Source organism: Diadema antillarum, unplaced genomic scaffold (assembly GCF_040938485.1).
Source record: "Diadema antillarum isolate AM-2024a unplaced genomic scaffold, OU_Dant_1.0 seq00001560_RagTag, whole genome shotgun sequence".
Classification (NCBI taxonomy): domain Eukaryota; kingdom Metazoa; phylum Echinodermata; class Echinoidea; order Diadematoida; family Diadematidae; genus Diadema; species Diadema antillarum.
In genome coordinates this window covers 400,644-426,564 of record NW_027272286.1, presented here as the reverse complement: position 1 = coordinate 426,564, position 25,921 = coordinate 400,644, and the positions used below count along the sequence as shown (strand labels likewise).

At 39.3% G+C, this 25,921-nt stretch overlaps 1 protein-coding gene across 1 annotated transcript in view; it reads left to right on the top strand.

Moving 5' to 3' along the window:
• LOC139710768 (vacuolar protein sorting-associated protein 41 homolog) overlaps positions 1 to 25,921 on the top strand; it is a 40,481-nt gene that overhangs the window by 5,040 nt on the left and 9,520 nt on the right. The window contains exons 2-20 of the mRNA XM_071622686.1: positions 4,240 to 4,533; positions 5,994 to 6,077; positions 7,428 to 7,502; positions 8,503 to 8,568; positions 9,598 to 9,666; positions 11,173 to 11,292; positions 13,578 to 13,727; positions 14,711 to 14,777; positions 15,777 to 15,874; positions 16,487 to 16,619; positions 17,244 to 17,359; positions 18,075 to 18,193; positions 19,305 to 19,479; positions 20,227 to 20,402; positions 21,052 to 21,190; positions 22,204 to 22,254; positions 22,821 to 23,013; positions 23,671 to 23,811; positions 25,827 to 25,888. Of these exons, the coding sequence (XP_071478787.1) occupies positions 4,240 to 4,533; positions 5,994 to 6,077; positions 7,428 to 7,502; positions 8,503 to 8,568; positions 9,598 to 9,666; positions 11,173 to 11,292; positions 13,578 to 13,727; positions 14,711 to 14,777; positions 15,777 to 15,874; positions 16,487 to 16,619; positions 17,244 to 17,359; positions 18,075 to 18,193; positions 19,305 to 19,479; positions 20,227 to 20,402; positions 21,052 to 21,190; positions 22,204 to 22,254; positions 22,821 to 23,013; positions 23,671 to 23,811; positions 25,827 to 25,888 (2,328 nt within the window). The remainder of the gene's footprint in view (positions 1 to 4,239; positions 4,534 to 5,993; positions 6,078 to 7,427; positions 7,503 to 8,502; positions 8,569 to 9,597; positions 9,667 to 11,172; positions 11,293 to 13,577; positions 13,728 to 14,710; positions 14,778 to 15,776; positions 15,875 to 16,486; positions 16,620 to 17,243; positions 17,360 to 18,074; positions 18,194 to 19,304; positions 19,480 to 20,226; positions 20,403 to 21,051; positions 21,191 to 22,203; positions 22,255 to 22,820; positions 23,014 to 23,670; positions 23,812 to 25,826; positions 25,889 to 25,921) is intronic.

The window sequence follows — 25,921 nt, the reverse complement described above, 5'->3', positions numbered from 1 at the left end:
CCCCCCCCCCCCCCCATTTGCAAGCAGCCAAAAATATGAAAGAAATCAAAAGAAAAGTGTGCCCCTTTAATTTTTGTTAAAGAAACCAAGAAACCATCTTTGTGAGAAGATTGTAGTGGTACGCGAAAAATGTGCTGTTCAAAGCTTCTTTTTTTTTTTACTTGTTGGCCGATGAAACCCAGAAGTGGCACGAGAAACAAAACAATTGCATGGGGAGCCTTTTTTTTTTAATTGGCTTGTCAGCTGATTAAACTTGGAAGTGGCACGAGAAATATTTTTTGTGCCCCCAATGTGGAACGTAAACTTGAACTGAAAGGTCCATTTTTTTTCTAATTCTGAACCCTCCCATAAAAATCCTAGTTGTGGCCCTCTTACTGTTGTACATTCTCACATTTTAGCTTTTCCACAATGTCATGATGATCATGCTTTGCCAATGTGAAATCACATTTTTGTTATGAACCTTGCCAGATCATGCATGTATGTTCTGGAATACAAAACATTCTACTCATTCACTCCTCTCTGTATTTGTAACGCATTTAATGTATCATAGGCTCTAATATATAATTCTTCCATTATGTGCTGGTTCTGGTAAGATTTAGCCGCTGTGAGAGAGTGTCAGCTCATTAGTGTAGTGGCCTTAAATGCTCATGATAAGAGGTCCGTCCATCATGTTTAGGGATTCTTACAAGTGTGTGTGTGTGTGTGTGTGTGTGTGTGTGTGTGGTTTGTTTGTTTGTTTTTCTCTCTCTTTTCCTGTCGCTCTAATGGAGAGACTTCGTAGAAAGAGTAAATTTCTTTGTGTCTTTTTGGCATACCAAAATAAAAGGGGGCGTAGGGAATTCTTGCATAGTTTGTCTTTCATTTGGGAGCTTAAAAGACCATCGTACTTGTATTGTGACAGTGTTCAGATCACAGTTACTAATTTCAGCAAGTCATGGAAAGATTGTCAATCATAAACATAGAGTAGTGAGTGAGATGGGTGTGATATTCTATGCCCTGAGCAATGTTTTAATACCAAATTACACTGGTAATGACACCAGGGAGAAGCTGAAACATGTGAGAATGACAATCTTTATTTAAAGAAATAAAATAAAAAAATAGGAGCTGCACATGTGCAATGAATTTCACATCGGTTGATGGCTGACCTTGCTTTGTTGCTGAGACCTTGTCTGGTTTTAAAGGGTTTTTTTCTTTTTCTCTTTTTAAAGATTCATTCCTGCATATTGTGTGTAGTCATTCACATATTAAATCCTTCATGTTATATCTAGCCATTTCTAGTAATGGATGAAGATGAACTTTGTACTATGTAATTACTGTACTAATGTACAGTCTTGCACATAACACATTCAATTGTAGGCATTTCAGGTTGTGTTTTTCACTGTGACAAGATGTTTTTGATGAAATGGTATTATGAGGTTGATGCACTGTGCTATAGTGTCTGAGATTGACATTCATTGCAACATAGAGCATTAGCAGTCAATCACAACCCTCCACAGTCCTGTAATGTCTGTTTATAGATTCAGTTTGATTTCTAGTAGGTCCTTATAGTTTTTTTTTTAATCTGTGAGGTTGACTATTGACATTTTTTAGTGTTGTTTCGCTTGTCATTAAGTTTACAGTGATGCAGCATTCTTAAAAGTACCAGTACCAAGGTATTCGGACGATATGTCTCAATGACTGGGTTTGGGACAAGCTAGTAAGAAACTGATGGAGGGATGACATTAGTGGAAGGTTTTGCAATTAAATTGTCACTCTAGTTGCAACTGAACTAATGTTCAAATGCCTTGTGAAGCAAGTGGTGGTTATTTTGTTGTGAATGTTGTGACAAGTAATGTTCTGTTTTAATAATGCTGTTTTAACATTTTGGAGAAGATCCACCGGAATGCAAAGTGCATTTTCAGTGATTGCATTAAGGAATATACCCTTGAAAACAGACAAAAGTTGAGTGGTTTGTAACAGAAACTACTCTGGTAGTAATGCATGCATGCTCACTAATAAAATTCAAAACAATTGATGATGATGATGATGATGATGATGATGATGATGATGATGATGATGATGATGATGATGATGATGATGATGATGATGGTGATGGTGATGGTGATGATGATGATTACGATGATGATGATGATGAAACAGCATTTGTATAGCCCCATTTATCTGTAGAAACATTCAAGGGCGCCCGGCTCCCACAATATGTCACACATCACTTTGTTATCTGTTGGTTCTTTTTAAATTCAGATTCAGATTTATTCAACACTTTCAGTAAAAAACAGAGAAAAAAATACAGAAATTTGACAACACCATACTATAACAAGAAAAGAATGATCACAATAAGCATCAGTATAACATTACGAACACACAATACCTTTGAAAGTGTTCGGAGACAGACAGAAAGGCTATGCCTTATATAAAAGTCCTGCCCCCATACTATTCCATTTATAAAATATCAAAATATTGATCAAATACATTTCCTTATGAATTAATACACACACACATACGCACACACACACACTGACGTAAAGAGAAAAGTTTATCACACCATTTCGGCATACTGATTTAAATCTTATCAAATCATTGTAATATTCATGATGAGAGTGTTGGCAAAGCAACAAACCAAACTCATTATTTTTTGTGCTCCAATAAAAAATGGCATTTGACATAGAGAAATGGTTAGACAGTAAATTGAATTATGCAAATATCTAGCACAGCTAACAAAAAATTAATGGAAGAAAAAGAAAAAGAAGACCTGAGCCTCGAGCTTGTATCAGGAGTGAAAGTTACATTTTCTGCAATGTCATCAATAAAATTACATTGTAAATGACAAAGGTTGATATGCATTCATTCTCTATGTTTTTGTCTCATAATGACTTGGCCTGACATGGAGATTTTGACAGCCAGTAAAGAGAAACACAAAGATCTATTTTGATGTACAAGTAGAGGCATCAAATGTTTTTGGACTTTCTCATCCTCTTTTATTTCTTAGTGAGGCAAATTTGTGCCTTAAATTGTTGCCCTGAGCAACCAATAATAAAAATGGATTTTTAAAAAATACATTAAAAGGGGAATGAATAACCAAAATCATTCTTGTGTGCTTTAGTTGACTTCAGAATTTGGATTTTTGTCATTTGATTATTATCATTTTAACATTCTCACTATCGCTATGCAACAGTACTTTAAATCATATTATGACCCATTACCGGTATGTTCTCTTGCTGATCTGCTACACTGGGATTTGCATGCATTCAAGACATGACAACCCCACAGCGTTGGCCAGTATGACTAATGTAATACACATACCCAAAGATCAGACTCCATGCAGTGCCATAATTAACTTCAGTCTGGCACTTTTGTCAAGATATTTGATGTGTTGCCATGGCAATGGCAACAATTAGGCTGGCATCACAGATGTGTCAATCCAGGGGTTTTGCTCAGCGAATGAGATGCCATCATACATCATAAAGAAATAAATAGATTAAGAAAAAATGGATTCAAGGACTGTGAACGACTATTAGAAAAGGCATTTGTCATAACTTCTGTGACATTTTTGGCTGGCATGTGCAAAATGTGCATATTGCTGGTTGTCTTTCTCTTTCTCTTTATATTTTTTTAAAGTACTTGTGGACCGAACAAGAGAAAATACATTGCTTTGATGGGAAACTGTAAACTATTGTCATATGCACCAACCAGAGTCATTCTAAGTTAATTCCAAAATGTGGTGAAACACATTGTTTATGATCCCCTTTGCAAGAAAAACACAAACCCATGGCAGTCAGGAAGGGTAATGAATTTTGCTTTTGAGCAGAATCTGAACAGTTGATTTGAATTTTCCTTAATAGGCAGTTATATCCAGAAGAAACAACACTCAGTTGATACACAATTCAATCTTTCTCAGTTCAGTAGTTTTTTGCGAGCATGGCTCTATAAGAGTTAGGACATACTATACCAAACTGTGTCTGTGGCCACAGATTCAGAATCGATAATAAGAAAACAACAACAAGAAAGTAAGATGGTGGATATGAGGCGGTGAATGCTTTCACTGTTTTTAGTCTCGCTGCATCAGACGTATCGCTTAGCAAAGACAATAGCCCCACCGCATCAGACGTTTAGTGTAACAGCAAAGACAATAGCTGCATCCTCCGCCTAGATTATAGGCCAGTCCACCCTCTGATGTTGTCCTCTTAGTGTATCTTCTGCTCATGGTTTTGAACATCAACACTTTGTTTCTCTTACTGACAGAATAAGGACCAGGACCAATCTGGTGCAGGGAGGGTGGAGGAGGAGGAGCAAGATAAGCAACGCCATCTTCCGGGCACTGCCAAGGATGAGGAAGGGGATGAAGAAGAAGAGGATGATGAGGATGATGATGATGACGACGACGACGACGATGAAGACGATGAGGATGAGGATGATGACGACGATGAGAATGAGGAGGATGCGGATGAGCCCAAACTGAAATATGAACGAATCAGCAATACACTGGAATCCATCCTCAACAGTGATGCTGCCAGCTACTTAGCAGTGCATACAAAGGTATAGTCCAGTATTATTTATGGTGTATGCTTCAAGTTCAATATGTACACATGAACCAGAATGTGTGCGCTGGTACATGATTTAAATTTCTATGAATATTTGCAAATAAATGTGTATTTTTCTTCAGCAACACAGCAAGCCAGGTGGTTGGACTATCAAAATTTTGGGGTTATGTTCAGTGGGTTTTTTTTTTTCTTTCCTTTTATTTACCACAATGAGCGTGTTCTTGATACTTGGTACTTGGTAGCGATCCTCCAAAAGACCCCAAGCAGAGTTTAAATTGAAGGTGGCGGCAGAAGGTGGACTCAATTTGGGAAAACATGTACATGTACTACACGGTTTTTGTAGCTGTTACTATGAAAATGGAGATTTAAAGATGGCCCTTCCCTTTTGCATTCCTTCCCAAATAGCACAGAACATGATATATTCCACCAGAATGACAAGACTATTGTAAATCTACTTCTGTATAACATTTCTGTGATATTTGAAGGTTGTTAGCCATTAAAATTCAAATAATGCACCAAACGCTCACCGTAACGTATTCTGTGTACTAGGCACAGCTGCATACATTAATCCTCCTGTGGTTGTAATATGATACTTACACTTCGAACAACAGATATGCATGTTAAAGCTGTCAGAAAAGAAGAATTCACTAGCTTCTCTTACTTTGTTATCAGTGGCAAATAACAACACACCACTTACATGAACTACATGTACAACTAAGTGCATCACACAGGTCTGTAAAACTGGACTAGTATTTAGATTTGTAATTTTTGCGTAGTACGCAAAAATTATTCAAATCTTAACGGTCAATTTAACTAAACAAATGAAAACCCTCTTGAGTTCAAAATTTACAAGAGGTTTCCAAATAGTGTTTTCTTCAATACCTAAGTGTTCTCACCAATTTTTCAAAAATTTGCATGCGAAAGGGATTGGCTGTCTTTAAGCTCAACTTATTTTTGACACTCAGCCTGGTATTGTGACTTTGCATTGTATTTGATTTGGTGGAAGATCATGACAATGTAGCAGGCACTTCACAATAGCATCGATGAAAGTCTTCCCAGCTGTGTGGTAAAAGGTAGCTGTCTGCATTACAACAGCAAACTCACTCATTCTATAGAGGTCTCCCAAAGAGGAAGAAAACTACAAATAGAATAGCAGTTATACTATACAATACTGTAAAGCAAGATGTTTTTGCGGCCTGAAATTTTCATGAATCTGAGCTGACAGCCTTTTTCATGGCAAGAAATTTTCACAAAGAGGAGCCGACAGCCTAAATGATTTATTATATGCCTTGAGGTTGTTTTTTTCTTTGCTTTTTGGCAAAGGTCTGTCAAGACTGATACTGTGAATCGATCATTATATGTTTTTTTGATGTTGTTGTTCATTTACAAGAGCTGTGGTACTGCCGATCAAACTTTGACCAGTTATATGATTTTTCTCTTGTTCCCTGGCTCTAGTTCTTGGCTGTTGGCACCCACTGGGGAGTTCTGCATGTGTTGGATCACCAGGGAAACACCATCAGTGGCAAGGAGTTCACCAAGGTGAGAACCTGGGTACATCCACCCATCTCATTGAGATGACACTGCCAACAGTCTACCACCTGTCCTATTGGCCTAGTGAGCACTTGAGACAGTTGCCCCGCTCATTAGCAGAAAAAAGCTTACCCACATTGTCTCAGACGGACACTAGCACTTGAACCTGTCTCAGTAAGATTTCTAACCACGAAATTGCCCTAGACTTTCTTCAAGACTCACCAGGTTACAGTTAGGCACAGGTGACAGTAAACCACAAATACTTAAAGCATCATCCTTAACTGAATGATTACTTTTATAGTTTATTGATGAGATGTCCAGTGGTGTGCATAGCAGATGATATTGTTTTGGAACATGTGTTTATATTTTGATTTTGTTTTTTTAAATGTGTTAACCCAATATTGAAGTTGTATTACAAAGATCTACATGTACAAACCATATCTGTGTGTTCGTGCATGTCTGTATTTTTGTTAAAATGTGGTTTCAGAAGGTGTGAAACTTTGTGACTCTCAACACTTGCCCATTTTATAGGTAACCCTTCATGTGCTTTCTTCACCATTTGGCACATTTGTAAAGATACAGAATTGTCAGTGAAAAGAGATAACCTAATCCCCCTAATCCCTATTGTTTCACCATGGCCTTCATGCCTTTCTGACTGAGGCTCATTGCTACACATGAGTGGGATTGCTTTAATACCGGTATCTTCATCTAGGTCAAGTTTGGATGGAATGTATGCTGTTGAAAAAACATATTGGGAATTAAACCATGTGCCTATAACGGCACTACAAGGGTTAAGATACAGTATGGCAATATAGAATCATTTCAGTTTTCACTCAAAATCAGCTGTGACATATAGAATGGAAGCAATAATATTACAGTGCTGCCAAGTTTCCCTGATGCTGCAGGAGGCTTACAGGAATTTTATGTACAAATGTCTATTCATGGCTTGAGAAGAGAACATAAAAACCTGCCTGATTAGAGAATATTTCACTAACTGAAATATTTATGTCACATATTCATATCCCTGAGCAGTACTTTGAACCTTCCTGATATTGGTGGGCGAATGTTGGTGGTCCTAATTTTTTACACGACTTGTCATTGAAAGAAACATCTGGGCCCCATTTCATTATATAAAGTTGATACAATGTATGATAGTAACTCTTGCTGGAATGGCAATTGTCATGGTAATTACAAGAATCCAGTTTCCTGATCGGCTGTTACTAACTGTGATTACCGTTCCAGCAAGAGTTGCTATCCTAACATCTTTTATGACATTGGGCCCTGGACTTTGGAAACCTCCATTTGTATTAAAAAATGCACATTCACATTTTCTGCCTTCTGCTCTACTGCACTCGGCAGCACACCACGACGGTCAACCAAGTTAGCCTGGACATGAACGGGGACTACTTGGCCAGCTGTTCTGATGACGGCAGGGTAAGTAGCCGATGAGCAACTGACCAGTTCACCAGTTTTTCCCACATCCCTTCTTGTCAAAGGTCGGTCCCGACAAAAACAGGTATACTCTGCCACACAGTTACCTGACCTTTGACGGAGTGGTGCATGCACACTGGATTTTCAAATGGTACGATTCAGGGTGTACCTGTGCTGTTCCGACTCAAACATACCATTTACACTTGAAAATGCCATGGGAAAAAAAATTGTTGTGGAGACTTTGCAAATCTAGCAAAACTAAACTGATATATAACACAATGCATGTGTACCTGCAAAACGTTTGCTTGCTGTAACTGTGCGGCAAAGAGAAACTTTTCAGACACAGTTTAATTCCTGACCATGCCAGCAAGATTTCATGTTGGGTTTGTCATGTTTCATTGAAGGTTTTCTATTTTTTTTTTCTCTCTCTCATTCATCACTGCATAAGATATTGATGAGGCATGAACTCTGGTGCACATCTCTGGCAAATGAGGCGTGGCCAGAATGTTCTCATAAAACTACCATCCATCAGGGGAGTGGAGATGACAAATGGGTTTTTGTCATTGTGCAGGGTTGCGTCTCATTTTCATGTTGTTCTGTGTGGTTGTTGTCATTGTTTAAAGGGGCAAAAAGGTTCCCAAGTTCTATTAATTTGCTCCTTGGCATTGCTCCTGCCAACAAGGAGTAATGGCATACAACACAAGTCATGCCATGTAAGACATAAATACCAATCTAGTGTTGTATGGTACAGTGTATATTGTCTGTCTTTTGAGATGTTTTGTGCATTTTTTTTTGGAGGTGTTTACAATGTATATTTTCTTAGTCTTTCCTGGATTTTTTTTGTCTTTTTGTAAAGGGGGAGTTCTTTCTTTTTCTATAAATGTATCATGCCTTCTAGTTCTGCATATGAGGGGGGATTACTTTCTTATTTCTGTAGATCCATGCCCTCTAGTTCTGCAAACTTAACTTGTTGTTGGTGCTTTTTTTTTCAATGAATACCCAGGTGGCTATCACAGGCCTATATGAAGGAGAGCACAATCAAGTCCAGTCCTTTGATCGTCCAGTCAAGGTATGTACCGACTGTTCTCTTTCAGTCTTAGCGTCATTCGGTATTTAAGACATCAGTCACTATTTGTAAGTATTTAGTCCACAATGTGTAGACTGCACTAGTTCTTTACTGTATTCGTATCAACCAGTGAATGAAAGCATAGCCATTGCATCAATTTCTGTCCGAACAGCCCAGACGTTTTGAAGGGAAGGAAAAATGTGTTTTCGACAGGGATATGATTTCATTTTGTTATCAAAGCTGAGAGACTGTGTGAGCGATATTAATATTTGAACTGAGGGCTTTGCTTTTACAAATGTAGCTCAACATTTCAGCCTTTATATAAGGGCAGTTTGATAAAAAATTACCACAGCATTTTATAAAAGATGCATATTCCTTGACTTTTGCTTCCTAGTGTATTATTCTCCTTCAGCGTACTTGGTCAGCCAAATGGCACCTCTGCTGGTGTGCTTTCTTTCCAGATGTCTCAAAATTTTACCTTGTATTGCCTGTGATATTGAAATGTCTTTCTTTGGTCCTCTGGTATCACAGTGGGATTCATGACATTTGCTCATGCAACACTTGCTCCCATGAAATATTTACATGCTATTAAAGTCAAACATAAATTCTACCTACAAACACAACCATAACCCTATTAAATCCCAATCCTCACATCAAACTATGCCCAAAACCCTATCACAACACTAACCCTAACCCTATCAGTCCTTGGAGAAAATGAGACTGAGGCAATTGTTGCAGGAGTAAATGTTTTTTCACCATCACAGTGACACTTGTCTATGACTGTCATATAAAGTTCATTCATGGTGGGAGTGGGGGGTGGGATGCAGGGGAGTAAACTTAATGCAGTTTACATCAAGTAACTGCTCTGTACATTTGCACACAAAAAAATTATAGGGGAGTTTACACAGTGATTTCTCAGCTAGACATAGGATGTTCATGCACCCAGTGCATGACGTGATGTATTTACACCTTATCTGTGATTGGTTTACATGTATTTTTCCATCTTCCTCCTCTGATGGATCCGCAATGTAGGCTGTGGCCCTTGATCCAAAGTTCTCGCGACCCGGAAGTGGAAAGCAGTTCATAACAGGAAGTGATAGGGTGAGTGTCTTTTCCTTCAAATTATATTTCCTTTTCCCCTTCTGCTTTCACTCTCTCTGTCTTTGTGACACACAAGAAATCCAGACAAATTGGTGAAGTCACATAGTGAAAGCTAAAGCACCCACAGATATCACATTGACATACTGATGTAATGGATTTTATTTGGAAATATATGTATGATGTACGTTTCTGTTAAGTTTGGTATGAAATTTGTTACAGTGGCCCTTGTAGATAGAGAAAATATCCTGTGGGCATAGTTCAGGCAAATATTTGCTCTTAAAATGGGATTAACTTTCAGACATTTCTCCAAGTACAGTACACTTCTATCTGAACCCCACCCCCATTAACCCTAACTTACCTGGGCTATTGCGAGCTTGAATTCCTGGGGGGGGGGGGGGGGGGGGGGGAGGGGCCATTATGGCCCCCCTTCAGATCTTGGCCGTTGATCGCGCGATCACCGCAAAATTTTGCATGAACGTAAAGCCGGATGTAATCTACAAGACTGTTAAGTTGAATTTTCAAAAAATTTGCATTTTCTGTTTTAAATCAATTAATTATGCAAATATATGCAAAAACCTAATTTTCGTCTGTAATTGGCTTATAAAAGCTTATGGAACGCTGATTTTTGGTGTAAATATTCGTAGTGACATTCCAAACATTTGTGCATTAAAAAAGATTCAGTATCAAAATTCATGTCTTATGTTTTTTATTGTTTTATCAATTTTTTAATGTATTTCTTTGTTTTTCGAACTTTAGTTTTTGTTGTTTGAACTTTAGTTTTTGTTGTTTTTTTCAGCAGAATTTGTCATACACATATTTTGAAGCATAATTATACTAAAATAAATTGATTTCAGCCATTAAAATTAAAGATATGACTCTTTATATGAATTAATTGAAAAAACACAATTTGTATTGACTTTGTACACAAAATCACTTTTTTGAGCAATTTTGGGGTTGACGAAAATTTTTTGAAGGGGCGTGGCTTCGGAACGGTATGCCCGGGCATGACAAATTTGGTCTCAAAAGTTGCACGAGACTTGAAAGTAAAAAGTCAGTGAGCGGCACGGTCAAAAAATTTTGCGCGCCGTAATGGTCGTGGATTTCGTCGAGGGGGGGGCCCATTATGCCCCCCCCCCCCCCCCCCCCCGGTAAGTTAGGGTTAAGAAAAGATTGAAGAAAATGTAAGCTAAACTTCAGACTATGTGCTAAGTGTACTTAACTACCTTCACAATGGGTGAAATTAGTAGTTCTGATACCACTTTGTATCGAAATGCACATTTACCTCTTAGAGAAAATGACCAATGAGGTTACATGAGACATGGGTGCTGTCCCAGAAGGCGTTTGGTCGAACAAAGACCAAAAATGCTTGTTAGAAAAAACAAAGCAAGGTCTTGCCCTTTGATTTCTGATTTGTGAAGTATAAATACAATGTATGTGTCGCCCGAGGGTCATGTATGTACCTCAACTGGCAAGAGATGACCTTTCGCCTTTGACCTCCCCTTCCAGCTGGTCCTCCATGAGAAGGGCTTCCTTGGGCGGAGCAAGTCTACCATCCTCCACCATGGTGAGGGTCCCATCAGGAGCATCAAGTGGAGGGCATCCCTGGTGGCCTGGGCTAATGACTTGGTGAGCTGCAGTCATAGTGATAAAAACGAGAAAAGCACTCAGAGAGTGCAGCCCTATGCCAAGCACCTTATTTCCACCATTTCCACCCTTACATGCATGCTGAAAATCGCCCAATATCCAAACGATAGCCAAAACAAAAGAAAAAAATAGGATCATCTAAGAAGTGTTTTCCTCATTAGCTTCCTGATGCACAGCTCCTCAAGCAGAGGACACGCTTTGGTACGTGTATGAAAACTTCAAATATGCGCAGCTTGAACTCCGAAGTTCATTGACCCTATTTGCCAATGTATAGAAAAATCCTTTAAAAAATTCATAAAAATTCCTGGATCACTACCAAAATTTAATCATCTGTTCTTTGTGTCATTATCGACTTTTCCTGTAAGTTTCTGTTTTCATCTTTTTGAGTTATTTTGCAAACAGACAAACCAACGCCAACAAAAATATAATCTCCTTCCTTGGCAGTGGTAACAAACAAACGGCAATAATGTAAAGCCAGAAACATTTGTGTCATGAAACTTTTTCGGAATTGGATCTGACGGCCTTTTCACAGCATGAAACTTTTGCGAATTGCCATTGGCATTCAGTGCATTGTGTAGACAAAAGCTTTTAGTGGATCATGGCTCCGTGTGAAATTTACAAATGTTTCTCTCACACAAACATTTCTGGCTTTACAGTTTTCCCCACAAAATTTATGCCCTTAGTATTTACTTGAGGGAGCATCCAAATTGTTTGCAGTCCTATCCATCTTTGCATCCCTTTCTCTTCTACAATGTATTTTGATCTAAACTGACAGTTATTGAGGAAGAGCAGCTTTCATACGTTTTATATTCAAATTGCCTGCAGGTTCAACTTTGTGATATGAGAGTGATTTCTTGAGAAAATTTAAAGAGAGTGAACATGTCTATAATTCCGAAGAGAAGTTTTCAGCTGTCAAAGATGGCAATATTTAGACAACCATGTTGATGCTCTTCAATAGCCATGAATCTTTTTGTAGTGAACTATTTCCCAATGTGATTCATTGTATCTTTACGCATGATTCACATATGGCTTCTATAGTGTATTTGATCACACTAAAGGTCTGTAAGTTACAAAACACCTTTTGCTACTTCTACTTGACTATTTGCATGTATTTAAGTAGCCAAAGGGGTACTTTTTATGTCACTTGCATTTTGCCAGTGTTAATTTTCCCATCCAAACTTGACCTAGTTGTAAAGTTAACAAGCCCACTCAGGAGGAGCAAGTGCCCCAGTCCATTTAGAGGGCCATGGTGACACAATGCTCATGATTGGGTAAAACGTCACTTCAGGTATCAGGTATACTGTAAAATGAGGAATGTTTGTGTGCACTTTAATTTTGCAAATTTCACGAGAGGCAAGATTTGCAAAATCAAAATGCATGCAAAAGTTTGTGTCTACACTATATGCATTGCATGCTAGAGGCAACTCGCAAAAATTTCACGCCGCATAAAAGGCTGTCGGCTCCAATTCGCGAAAATTTCATGCCACAAAAATATCGTGTTTTACAGTAGCTGGAATGAAAACAAACAGCTCGCCGTGTACAGTGCACGTGCTAGAGCGTGTGGGGTGAATATGAATGCATGTAGCGCACGCAAACATTGTACAAAGCTATGTGGTGACCATACAGACAACATTGAAATGGCATGTATTATAGGTGGACAGAATCCTCAATCTACCATTCTTTACAGTACTTTGTTGATAGCATTCTTGTGTCATGTGTTGCTCGAAGGTTTGCATGGTGAAGTAAATGAGGGAGAAAGGTTTGCGGTGACACCATGTGTATGTAGCCCCTAACCGGATTGTTGCTTGGAAGAAAAAGAGCCTAGAAAGAGGAGAATTGAATTCTTGTGTCAATCAGAAATGTTAAGATTGACGATAATCTGAGAGTTTCATGGAATTTCAAAGGCTGTTAGGGAAGAAAAGTAGAAAATTTCGATTAGAAAACATGCTGATCATCGGGCTTATCGTGGAGAATCGTGGTCTTGTTTTCACTCCAGCCCCTGCTAAATACCGAGATGTCCAACTATGAGAATAGGGATTTGGGAGATAAGGTAATCTCTAATCACTGACAAATACTGCATAGTTTCCAGGCATCTGTGCCAGTTGGTGAAGAGAAGTGCTCCTGCGTGTGTGCCAATTAGCAAACAAAGCACAGAAAGGGTCAAGGAGCCAATGATGGTGTTGGTGATGTCATAATGATGTCATGATGATATCATGATGATGTCATAATGATGTAACGATGATGATGTCACCGTCTGTGCATGCCAGGGAGTGAAAGTCTACGACATGCATTCCAAGCGCCGCATCACGTTCATCAAGAGAAGTCACCCCGAGACCATGAGGCCGGAGCTCTACCGCTGCAACCTGTGCTGGAAGGACGACAATACCCTCCTCATTGGCTGGGCTAATACCATCAAGGTACTCTGTCCTCTTTGTGTTAACTGAAGCACTCTCTTTTTATGCCTCCCTCCTGGTGGCTGCAGTGGAGGTTATGCTCATGGGTCTGTATGGGTCTCATGTCTGTATGTCCATTTGTACCTCCATCCAAGATCGTGTATATTATGATCTAAGAGAAATTATTCAGCAATATCACTTGTTAAGTGGGTCAGACATGCAGCAAAGTTGCAAGGGTAGAAATACATATAGATACATGTAGGCAATGATTTCCATGAAATGATAGTTCAAAGGTCAATGGCCACTGCCCTTCAGTTAAAAGTATCATTCTCCAACCAGTACTGCAGTTAGATATGTGTAGAGATAATATCTAGTACAAAGGAGAGAAATAGATGACAAATTCTAAAGTTTCGGAAATGACAGGGATGAAATGTCCAAGGGGCAAGTACAAAACGTCAGCCAAAGTTAGCTATTAAAGATATTAGTTCCTAGCCATTAATTCTTCTTGGTGGAAGTCCAGTGTTATTCACTTTAGTTGATAAAAATAAGGGGGTTGGGAAATACTTCTATTGTGCAGAGAAGGTAAATGGACAATTCTTAGTCAGAAGCAAGATCAGTGAACTTCATCAAAATGCACACTGTAATTAAAGGGTTTTACACCTATAGCAGATAAGATGTAATTGCTTGAGACATTCAAGTCTACTGTGTAGAGGAATGAAATTGCTCCAGTTATTCATGCTTTTTTTTTTCAGAAACACGTCACTGACTTATGTCAAGCAAGCAACTGTACTGACTTGATTTAGCCCATTATTGAGTTCTCACCAGCTCATCCACTTCTCACTATGGTGCCATCTTTAGAGCTACAAACATTCATTGTATGCATTGTATTATTATTGTGAGAATAACTACCCATGGTAGATGTCCTGATTTTAAAATTATTAACATGTCAAACAGCATATATGTATACATGTATTATGTTTGCATTTCTTACTTTGTGTGGTCATCAGATTTGCTGTGTCAGAGAGAGGATGACCCCGGAAAGCAGGGATCTACCAAGCAAATATGTGGAGATCAGTGAGTATACTAGACTGCAGTGGTAGTTGTATGACTGACTTACTGTTTGCTCATGAAATACTGTATACGCTATAATTTTCGCGTACATAAATTTTCGCGAATTGCCGCTGTCACACATTTTCGCAAGTGGTTAAATTCGCGATTGGGGGACCAGAGAAAATATGAAGTGGCAAAGAAAGTGTGAATTTTCAACTTACTAGCAAATAAGAATGATACTAGTTATACACTACATGAAAAAGACTTGCCAAACTCTGCGAACTAGTAAGTTAGAATTCAACGTTTTTGAAGTGGTTAAGTCCATCGCGCTAGATTTCTGACGAGTGGTCCCCTTGCGATAATGGATTGGCTCTCTACAGTATTCGTAAGTAGACGTGGACGTGCGTAAACAAGCTTAGCCAGTATGGTCTGTTCGGTAAGCCGTGACATGGTATACTAGTACTGAAATGTTCGTATCATCAAGGCAAGGGATTCATTTTGGAAGGTAATATTTTCGCGTGTTGTTAATTTCGCGAATAGCTCCTGACACGCGAAATTCGCGAAAATAAAACCCCCGCGAAATATATAGCGTATACAGTAATCCTTAATATTATCACCTTGGATCTTCCCTTCCCCCACTTTTTTTTTTTATAAATAAAATGAGATTATTAACGGAGTGAGGAAGTTTGATAGCCTGTCATGGAAAGAGAGTTGGAAGGTTGATTTTTATATGAATGTCACTAAAATACAGATTAGAGGTAACCAGTAAGCAATATTCCAGCATGTGCAGATATGTGTACTTGTTAAACTGGGAGAATTTTTAATGTGCCTACTTTCAAGAATGCTCATACACTTTTAGGGATTTTTTTCAAAGGTTTTAGAGTTTTAAGGATGTGAATGAATTACAAAAAAAAAAAAAGAATTAATGTTTATAAGTGTGTGATTATAGACTGATTTTAGTTTTCTTGTGTGTTTGCGCTGTCACATGCTGGATATGATTATCTCGTGTGTTTTCCCAAACAGCCTCCATGTTCACGACAGACTTCACCGTGTGTGGTCTAGCTCCTCTCAATAGCGACCTGGTGGTCCTTGCCTATGTGACGGATGGACCAAAGAATGAGGTGAGACCTGCGGTCTTTACACCACAGACAGAATCATTATTTTGTATGTTTGATGAGGGATAAGGTACATGAAATTAGCGAGGAGAAAGAAAATAGTAATTCTATAGACTCTCCACAATGTATACAGTGACCTTTTAGTTCTCAAGCTAACAATGAGGAGGATTTTGTGCCCTAAAGCCTCGCAGTTTATCAGTGCACACTCCATGCATGTTTTATGCTTTTTTATGGAGCATGAACCAGCAATCTGTCACCGAAGGCTCACACTAGACAAAGCATAAACCATAGAGTACAGAACTTGCGTCCTCAAAATAATTCAACATTGCCTTTGATACGTGTAATTTGTATCAATACACAAAGAGCATTATCAAAAGAAAGTACACTGTAAGTATATGTTATAAAGAGAAAGATGAAATGATGATGTCTTATAAAGGCCTGCTAGAGCTAGACTGGACAACAGAAGATGCTATCATGGTCCAAATTCACTAAAAAATAAGGAGTTTAGAAGAGAATCTTCAAATTTTTTATTGGGATACTCGTGATAGAGAGCAATATTCAAATTGGATGGGTGATGCATCAGTGTTCATTTCTAGCTGTTATCATTTTTGTCCGTAGGGTGAGGATAGCGGAGCTTGCCGACCCCAGCTGAAGATCATTACCCCATCACCCGACGACTACCAGCTGGTGACAAGCGATGCCCTCTCCATGCGCGGATTCCAGGCATACCGTCCCAATGACTATCACCTAGGTACTACACTTTGTGAAGCCTGTGGAAATTTGGGAGGGGAACCTCTGCAGAAAAGAGAAAAAAAGAAAACATGTTTGAAAGTTTCATTTTAATAGTTTGCTTTGATGTGAGAGAGAACATCACATAAAGCACCTTAATAGATATTTTGCAGTTGAAAGAAATATACTATTTCGTTATTCCAAATTCAGCATAGTATTTTTTGTTGTACACTGTAGCAGAGATTCATAATTTCACAAATATCTGCAGGTGTAAACAATGCAAAGGCTAGACACGGAAATTGTATTTACACTGTAATTTGTACAATTTTAGTGCAGCTTTGATGGTGCCAGTTACTTCAAAGTACTTTTACATAACAAAGACTGGGTATGGTCTTTACACAGCATCCATCTTTTGGCTATCAAAAACTTTAACAGTGAGCTTTGACATACATTGTAACCATGGAGGACGGGTTATGACTGATGAATTTTGAGAGCTTTGCATGAGTATTCAGGTATTGTTTTTACAGTTCACAGAAAGGTATGAGAAGTATGTGTGATAGCATGAAGTTATGTTGCTGGTCACATCAGATGTAAATTACTCTCTTGTGTCTATCAATGGTCTCCATCCTCCCCTCCCACATGCCAGAATACCTGGAGGATGAGGGCGTGTTCTACATCGTCAGCCCTAAGGATGTGGTCGTTGCCAGGCAACGGGACATGGACGATCACATCAACTGGCTGTTGCAATTTGAGAAGTACGAGGTGAGAAAAGGTCGAGCAACTGTCCTTATGGAATCAATGAGAAGAATCACCCCTTTGCAAAGGGGAAGGGGGGGGGGGGGGTAAGGAGGGAGTGTAGAGGTCAGACTAAATGGATTGTTTACTCACAGGGGTGTAGTATACCCCTTTACAAGGAAGTTGACTCTGTGCGGATTCGGTGAATGCAGATTCATTTAGTAGCATGCAGCAGTGCGGTGAATTTTGTTGTAGTGTAATGGAAGAGCATAACTTACTTCTGCCAGAAGGTATAAGGCATGATATAACCCTGTAAACATCTATCAGTAACAAATCAAAGGAATGTGTACTTTTCATTGAAATAAAGAAAATTTCTGGAATTTCCTTAATATTTTCCTTATATCATTAGCCTACTGTGGCATCTTTATTTGTTGTAGGCTTTTTATCTAGTGATGAACTGCTGGAGAATTGAATCAGGTCTCCATTTTTTTTTTAAAGTAATATTGATATATAAGACTAAATGTTAATTATACTTGGTCAGGTACAATTTACGAGTACAATGTAGTGTGTAAAATTATCCATCCTCCATAGCTTTTGAATAGTCAAAAAATAAAAACAAACCAACCGACAATGCTTTGCATTTTGTGTTGCATGCTGTTCCAAAGTTACTTTCGCATAGTTACTTCCTTCCACATGCCCTTTGTTATGTTCATTATTTGTGTAATATGGAATCTGTCAACAGGAGGCTCTTGCCGAAGCCAGGAGACACGCCAAGGATCTGATCAAGATCAAAGTTCAGGATGTTGGGAGGAGCTATCTGAACCACCTCTTTAGCACTGGTCAGTTTGAGAAAGCAGCCAGGTGAGTTGTGGTTTACTAAGTAATATACAGTTGTATGTAGCATTCTTGCAATCTTCAAATGCTGTAAATGTACAAATTGTATGGTTATAGTGGCAAACTGATGTGGATCGCTCACAGAGAGTACAGAATGCTGCCTCTAGACTAGTGTACCATGTTCGTTCACGTTCTCATGCCACTCCTCTTATACGTCAACTCCACTGGCTGCCAGTCAAAGCAAGAATATCCTTCAACCTTCTCCTACTGGTCTACAAAGTATTCAACAATAGAGCTCCAGAGTACATTGGGGAGTGTGTGGTACGACACTCTCACTCTAGGCGCACTCGTCTTTCATCATCCGTTACCTTCACTCAACCACACACGAAAAAAACTAGCCGGAGATGCAGTTTTCTCTTCTTCTGCTCCTAGGCTGTGGAATAAGCTCCCTCCTCTTCTGAAATCATCACCAACACTTGATCATTTCAAACAAAACTTGAAGACTTATTTATTTTGATGTCCCTATATGTGCACTGGACTTGCACTGTCGCTGCCTGGTAATTTGTATATATTTTATCTCCTGTGGTGACTAGGGATGACATCTCATAGCGCTTTGTATCCAGTGGAAAAGGCGCTCTAAATATGTCTATTATTATTATTATTAAACAGGCTTTTTTATGACAACATTCTTGTAGGACAAATAGATGAATAGCTAGCAAGCCAGCCTGCCTACTGGCTGGTTCAATGGATGGATGAAAGATTGAATAGATAATAGATAAATAGATTTTTTAAAAAGTACAATGTAGATAAATGAATGACTGACTGACTGATTGACTGACTGACTGACTGACTGACTGAATGAATGAATATATGAATGAATGAATGAATGAATGAATGAATGAATGAATGAATGAATGAATGAATGAATGAATGAATGAATGAATGAATGAATGAATGAATGAATGGATGGATGGATGGATGGATGGATGGATGGATGGATGGATAAATGAACAATCAAGTGAATGAATGTATGGATGGACATATGGACGGACAGACAAATGGACAAAGGAAAGAAGCTCAGCCAAATTTGAATCCTCATTCCAGTCGGTCATAAAGTTCAAATGTCCTGTCTTTACAGTCTCTGTCCGTCGATCCTGGGTAAGAACAAGGAGTTGTGGGAGAATGAGGTCTATCTCTTTGCCAAGCTGCGGAAACTGAAGGTCATCAGCCACTACGTACCCCGGGGCGATCTCCGCCTCTCCAAAGCTATCTATGAGATGATCCTCAATGAATACCTGCAGACAGACATTGAGGTTAGTGCCCACACAACTCTGATTTCAAGCGGCCGGTTTCTCGTATTTTTTTTTTTCACTTAAAACCATCAACTCACATGCACAAAGATGCTAACTGTGACTTTTTGGCAGTATTTTGTACTTATTTTGCCAAAACTACTGCATGTTTCATTGAAAATGCTGTTTTTCCTGAATTGTATGTCTACATGTGTATTGCAAGAGAACACTTATGAACACTTATGAAGTTTATGTGCCATTCACACTGGTGGCCAAACTTTTCAAAGTTTCGGTTCTTTATAAGTTTTCAAAGTTTGGGTCATTTGTGCACATGCATAACGAAGAACAGAGCAGGTGCCGTCTGCGGTCCGTGGACAGGACGTGAATTGGTCACATTACAAACTTTTTGAAGTTCCTGCTGTGTGCTGTCAGACTGCACAAACTTTGACAAGATTCACGGGGGTTCAGGAAATTTCCCCAGTTTCAGTGAGAAGTTTCGCAAGAAGTTTTCAGGAAGTTTGTGGTCGCTCTGGCAAAAACTTTTGAGAACTTAAATTTCAAGAAGTTATGCCAGTGTGACTGCGGCTCTTGCCAGACTTTTGAAATGGGGATAACTGTAAACGCATTTTTATTTCTGAGCCTCAAACCACCTTTCTTCCTTTTCTATCCACGGTACACACAGGAGTGAATCCGTGATTCTTGTGAAAATGTAATCACCCCTCCTCCTTCTCTCTCCCTCGTATATATCCCATTTATGGAACAAACCTGCAGGGATTCCATAAGTTGATCAAGCTCTGGCCGCCTGACCTCTACGACCTGATGACCTTGGTGTCAGCGGTCACTGAGCGACTGACCGCTGACCCCGAGAACCGAGCACTGATGCAGACGCTCGGGGAGCTGTACCTGTACGACCAGCGCTACGACAAGGCCCTGGCCATATACCTCAGGTACGTTTGGACCTTTTATCCTTTACCAGTGGTGCAAGAATGCACTGCCTTCATATCTTGCAGTGCTTATGCAGTTGTGGCATATCATTTCTTTGAAGTTGGCCTAGTAGGCTCAGTTGATCTTGTAGACTCTCAAATCTTGTTCTTGATGTCATTATTTTCTGCAGTTGTAATGTCAAAGCAGAATCAATGTCACTTCTTTCTTTCTTGCATTCAATTGTCAGTGCCCTTCTCTTTTGAAAGAATCCACATTTGCTTTACACCTTGTTTAATGCTTGAGACAGGCTGTGGTGTCTGTAAATATAACTCTGTGTCATCTTTCACTTCCATTACAAAAAATAGCACTCGTCTCGTTTTACACTGCTCAAATTGGGGCAACAAAGTATACAATGATTTTTTGAAATACAGGTTCAATGTTCGATCCCATGGCTTTTTAACTTACTTTCAACAGTCATAAGTTTTTTAGTTATTTGCCATACAATGTATATCGCTAAAGATCTTTATACCGTGGTACTTATTTCAAGCTGCGATCTCAGTGTTGCATTTACATGTAGTTCCTGTTTTTTGTTTCATTTTTAGTCACACATACTGGTAGATTTGACATGCCTTATGCATCATTTCCTGCCTCTCATTGTTTTTTCTACTACAGGCTGGGGCATGAGGATGTTTTCAAGCTGATCCACAAGCGTAACCTGTTTGACTCCATCCAGGACAAGATAGTGCTCCTCATGAGATTCGACACCAAACAGGCCATTGAGATGCTTATCACTAATACAGACAAAGTTGCAGTGAGTGCACTAGGGGGAATGCCCCCCCCCAACCCCATTGACAGGGTAGCCCAACATTTGCCCCTGAGATTAATTGCTCCAGTCTTCTTCTTTTCCAAGGACATGGGGTTAGGGTTGAAATAGGGTTTTAGGTCATGTAAGGATTAGGAGTGGGGTTAGGGTTATGTTATATGTGGCGGGATAGAATTTGTGTTTGGCTTGAATATTGCGCAGATATTTCATAGGACCAATTGCCACAGGAGCAAATGTCATGGAACCCATCGACAGAATGATGTCATATCTACTTGTAGTAGGGGACCCTATTTTTCCACTAAAGAGGCATCAGTGACTGTGCATGGTAATAAATTTAATCCCACATTTGGCCAGATACAAGACATCCCATAGTTGGTGCAACTCCACCTCCCCCCACCCCCAATAGCTGGAAATGAAGAAATGTTTCATCTCTTGTTTGCCAATAAAGAGAAGTTGTTTTGAGAGCTGTCAGTGTGAAGGCGCTGTGTAGAAAAGTGGCTGCTCTCCTTTTGTGTTTGTGCACCTGTGTGCACTGGCTTGATATGGGTTAGAAACATATCTATTATCTTTCTCGTGGATGAGAATTTGCAAAACCAGTTTACAGTAACGTTTGATGGAAACAGTGCTATCTCCTTCTTCTCAATGATCTAAATTGTTGTTCCATTTCCTTTTTTTCCCATTTGAGTATACAGTTATATCGTCGAATGCATCGTTACATAAAGTGAAAATTAATTTTGCAGATATAGGGAAAACTCTTTTCAGTGGCCGTCAAGCAGTCGTTATGTCCTGCTGTGTACACAGTACTGATGCATTTCTTAATTAGTCATACTTAAAAATGACAAGATACTGAACAAAGGTTGGGTCTACATCTGTAAAAATATAACATTTTGTTTGCTGCTGGTCTCTTTGCTGTAACAGCATTCGGAAGAGACGTCTTTATGGACAGACTATGATGCATGCTGAAATGGGCACATTATATCTTCTTTTTCTCTCTCCTTTAGGTAAAGAAAGTGGTATCGCAACTTCAGGAAGATCGGAGGTTACTCTACCTGGTAAGATAGAGAGAACCATTTGTGTTCCATCTATTTATGAAATTTCAATTTTTTGTCGTGAAACATTTGTTTTTATTTCTCATGATTCTTGTTTTACTAATTCATTCAATGATGTTTGGAGGAACAAAATTCATTGAATGATGCTTGAAGGAACAAAATGTGATCAGTGCAAGGACTAGTATGTTCCTTTTTTTTTAAAGGACAGAAAACAATGTGGTTCCCTCACATGCCATACATTTAGTTGCAGAATTTTGTATGTTCTGCTTGAACTGAATCAAGGGGTTAAACCTTTCTCGTGCTTAACAATGATACAAAGATATTGCATATCAATGTGTCATTGCAAACTTCATTGTTTTTAGTAAGTACACAGTATATCCACCCTATTCTTCATATAAAAAAAGAAGAAGTAATGTACATGTAGATAGTGTTGCGCTCAAACTTCAACCATTAAAAGGAAGAAGATTTAAAATTCAGCATTACTGTAAGATAAGGTTTACCAAGGTAATACTTTGGAAATGAATTTCTCTCTGCATCTATCTGTGTCACCACCCCCACCTCGCACTCAGTACCTGGACGCGCTGTTCCAGAAAGACGCCAACCAGGGGCGCGACTTCCACGCCATGCAGGTGGAGCTGTACGCCGAATTCGACCGGGAGCGGCTGCTGCCCTTTCTGAAGACCAGCAACTACTACCCGCTGCAGCAGGCCCTGGACCAGTGCGAGCAGCGGAACTTTACCAAGGAGATGGTCTTTCTGCTCGGTGAGTTCCGTAGAAGGTCCACCGCAGACCTCCAGGTCAAGGGTCAAAAGTCAAAGGTTGCTGAACTTGTCAGTGTCCAGCTCTTGCACAGTTTGGAAAAGTCTGATGTTTGAAATTCAATGTGTTTTTGTATAGTCTGGCAAAAGTTGATGAAGAATTGTTTCCATCACAGAGAGGTTAAAAAGTTCATTCCCAATGTTCAATACCAAGATGAGTGGACTGCTTCTACATGTAAAAGAGGTGCATGCTTAACTCTGCGTGTGCTTTTGACAAGAAAAACCCACAGCATTGCACACACTACCCAAAGTCCCTGGCACAAAAAGAAACAAGGCACAACATAGTAATTGCACAAGTAAGTTGAGGCATCTTAGTTGATTACATGTGGTGGTCAACTTAACTTTGTTCTATCATACTACAGAATGGTAGGCAAATAAAAGGGCACAGATACTTTTTCTCCCCAATATGCATTGCATCTGGTATCGAAAGTAGATGAAGAAGTGTAATGTCTGGGCAGAAAATTGAAGTACAGTGTATGCCACTGCAGCTGGTGATCAGAAGTGGGCATATTAGTGTTGGTGCTGGCATGGGAGGGTTAGCTGCTGATGGGTGTAACGGAATAGTAATGTTCGGCTTTCTCCCTTCACATGGGTTCACCAGGACGGATGGGTAACACCAAGCAGGCCCTGCGACTCATCACCGAGGAGCTGAAGGACGTCGAGCAGGCCATCGTCTTCGCCAAGGAGCACGACGACGCCGAGCTCTGGGACGACCTCATCGACTACTCCATGGACAAACCACGTGAGTCCTTGCAGTGACCTGGTCGCTGATGAAAGCCTTGTTGATTTTAGTTCCAAATTGATCATAGAATTTGTTCTTGTTTATTTTAGGTTTTTGTTTGTTTGTTTTAACCCTAAAAAGGCCGGGGGGGGGGGGGGGGTTGAATCAACCCCCCCTCGACATTTTTCGCAACTTCTCCGCCACGCGAAATTTTTTGACCACGCCGTTCGCTGACTTTTTACTTTCAAGTCTCGCGCATCTTTTGACACCATTTTCGCGAAAATCGTGCATACCGTTACGACACTGCATAACGTTTTATACATGCCTGTCAAATCGAAAATGGCTCAAAAACGTGATTTTGTGTATAGTCTATGCAAATGGAGTTTTCTCTTCATATTCATAAAGATCTGATTATTTTCACTTTTATTGGCTGAAACTAATTAATTTTAGCATAATTATGCTTGATATAGGTTCTGTCATAAATTTTGCAGAAAAAAAATGATAAAACAAAAGGTCGAAAAAACAAAGAAATACATAAGAAATTCATAAAACAATAAAGTACATAAGAAATTGATTTTGATACCAAATTTTTTTTTCAAGTACATTGTTAGGAATGCTACAAAGAATGTTTTCACCAAAAATTAGGATTCTAGGAGCTTTAATTTCTGATATAGAGCAAAATGTATGATTTTATGCATATGCTAGCATAATTAATTATTTTGACAAAAATTTCCATTTCTTTTTGCATAGCTTGGTAGATTACGCCACAGGTAATGCGCGTGCCAAATTTCATGGCGATTGCGCGATCGACGGCCGAGATCTCGCAGGGGGTTTGAATCAACCTCTCCCCGGCCACAGAACACCCAAAAAAGCCCGGCCTGGTTAGGGTTAAGAGAGACACAGACTCACAGCTGAGGATCAGGTGCATGCTTTGAAATTAACCCATTCTGTGCCAATGAGTCAAATGTGTGCAAATTTCACACACAAACCTGTGGACAGGTGATTGATTTGGCACACAGAGGATTAAAGGGGATGGCTAGTAACTGATCAGTGGGAATGCTGAGGGATGATTGTTCCAATCCTTGTCGGATTCATTTAAGAGTACATTATATACCTACTGTTGTGTGAAAATTATTTGCTTCAGAACGGTCTCATATTCAAGAAATGTGCAGATTAATGCCCCGTCACTGACAAGGCACGCTAACCTGGAAACATTAAACTGCACATCACTTGAATATGAGACTGTTCTGAAGCAAATAATTTTCACACAACAGTAGATATATAATGTACTCTTAAATGAATCCCACAAGGATTGGAACAATCATCCCTCAGCATTCCCAGTGGTTCCCACAGATCGGTTACTAGCCATCCCCTTTAAAACAGATCTGTTGATGATCTGCAGTGCAACAACATGAAGTAACCAGCAATTTCTTTGCCCTCTGTACTCATATCAAAAATCTTTGTTTGATTTGATGTTTGGCTTGTTTGCCGTCTATGCTGCTACTTTCCTAAGCTTCTTTCAACGCGGGTTTTCTTAGATGAGCCTTGTTGTACGTGTTCAAATTCATAAAACTCAGACACGATGAGAAAAACATCCACTGTTTTTCTGTTGCAGCAACTGTGCTTTGCAGTCATCGTTCTAAATTCAACATATTGTATATCTGGATGAACATAATATTTACATATTTTTCTGAGTCCCTATTCCCACCCCTTTCCATGGAGTTGTTCTTGGAGTGTGTGCTACTTCTACAATTGTACATTCATGCAGTTGAAAAGATTACTTTGCCTCATAAGTCAATGAAATCCAACTACAGGCTTTGCCAGTTGGATCTGTCAAGTAAGATGATGTCTTATTTATATCTTAATATGTTGTTGTTTCTTGCATGTTTTTGCATTGAGAAGGTGGATTTGTACAACAAATTTTTGAGACCAAATTGTGTCACTCTGTTTATTTGTTTGACTTTTATGTTCCTCACTGATTTACTTCTTAATACCATAAAAGTTTGTGCTTTCTACTGTATGCATTTTCCTTTCAGCATTCATCACTGGCCTACTCAACAACATTGGAACGCATGTGGATCCCATCATCCTAATCAAGGTTGGTGCTATATTATCAATCTGTGACTGTAAG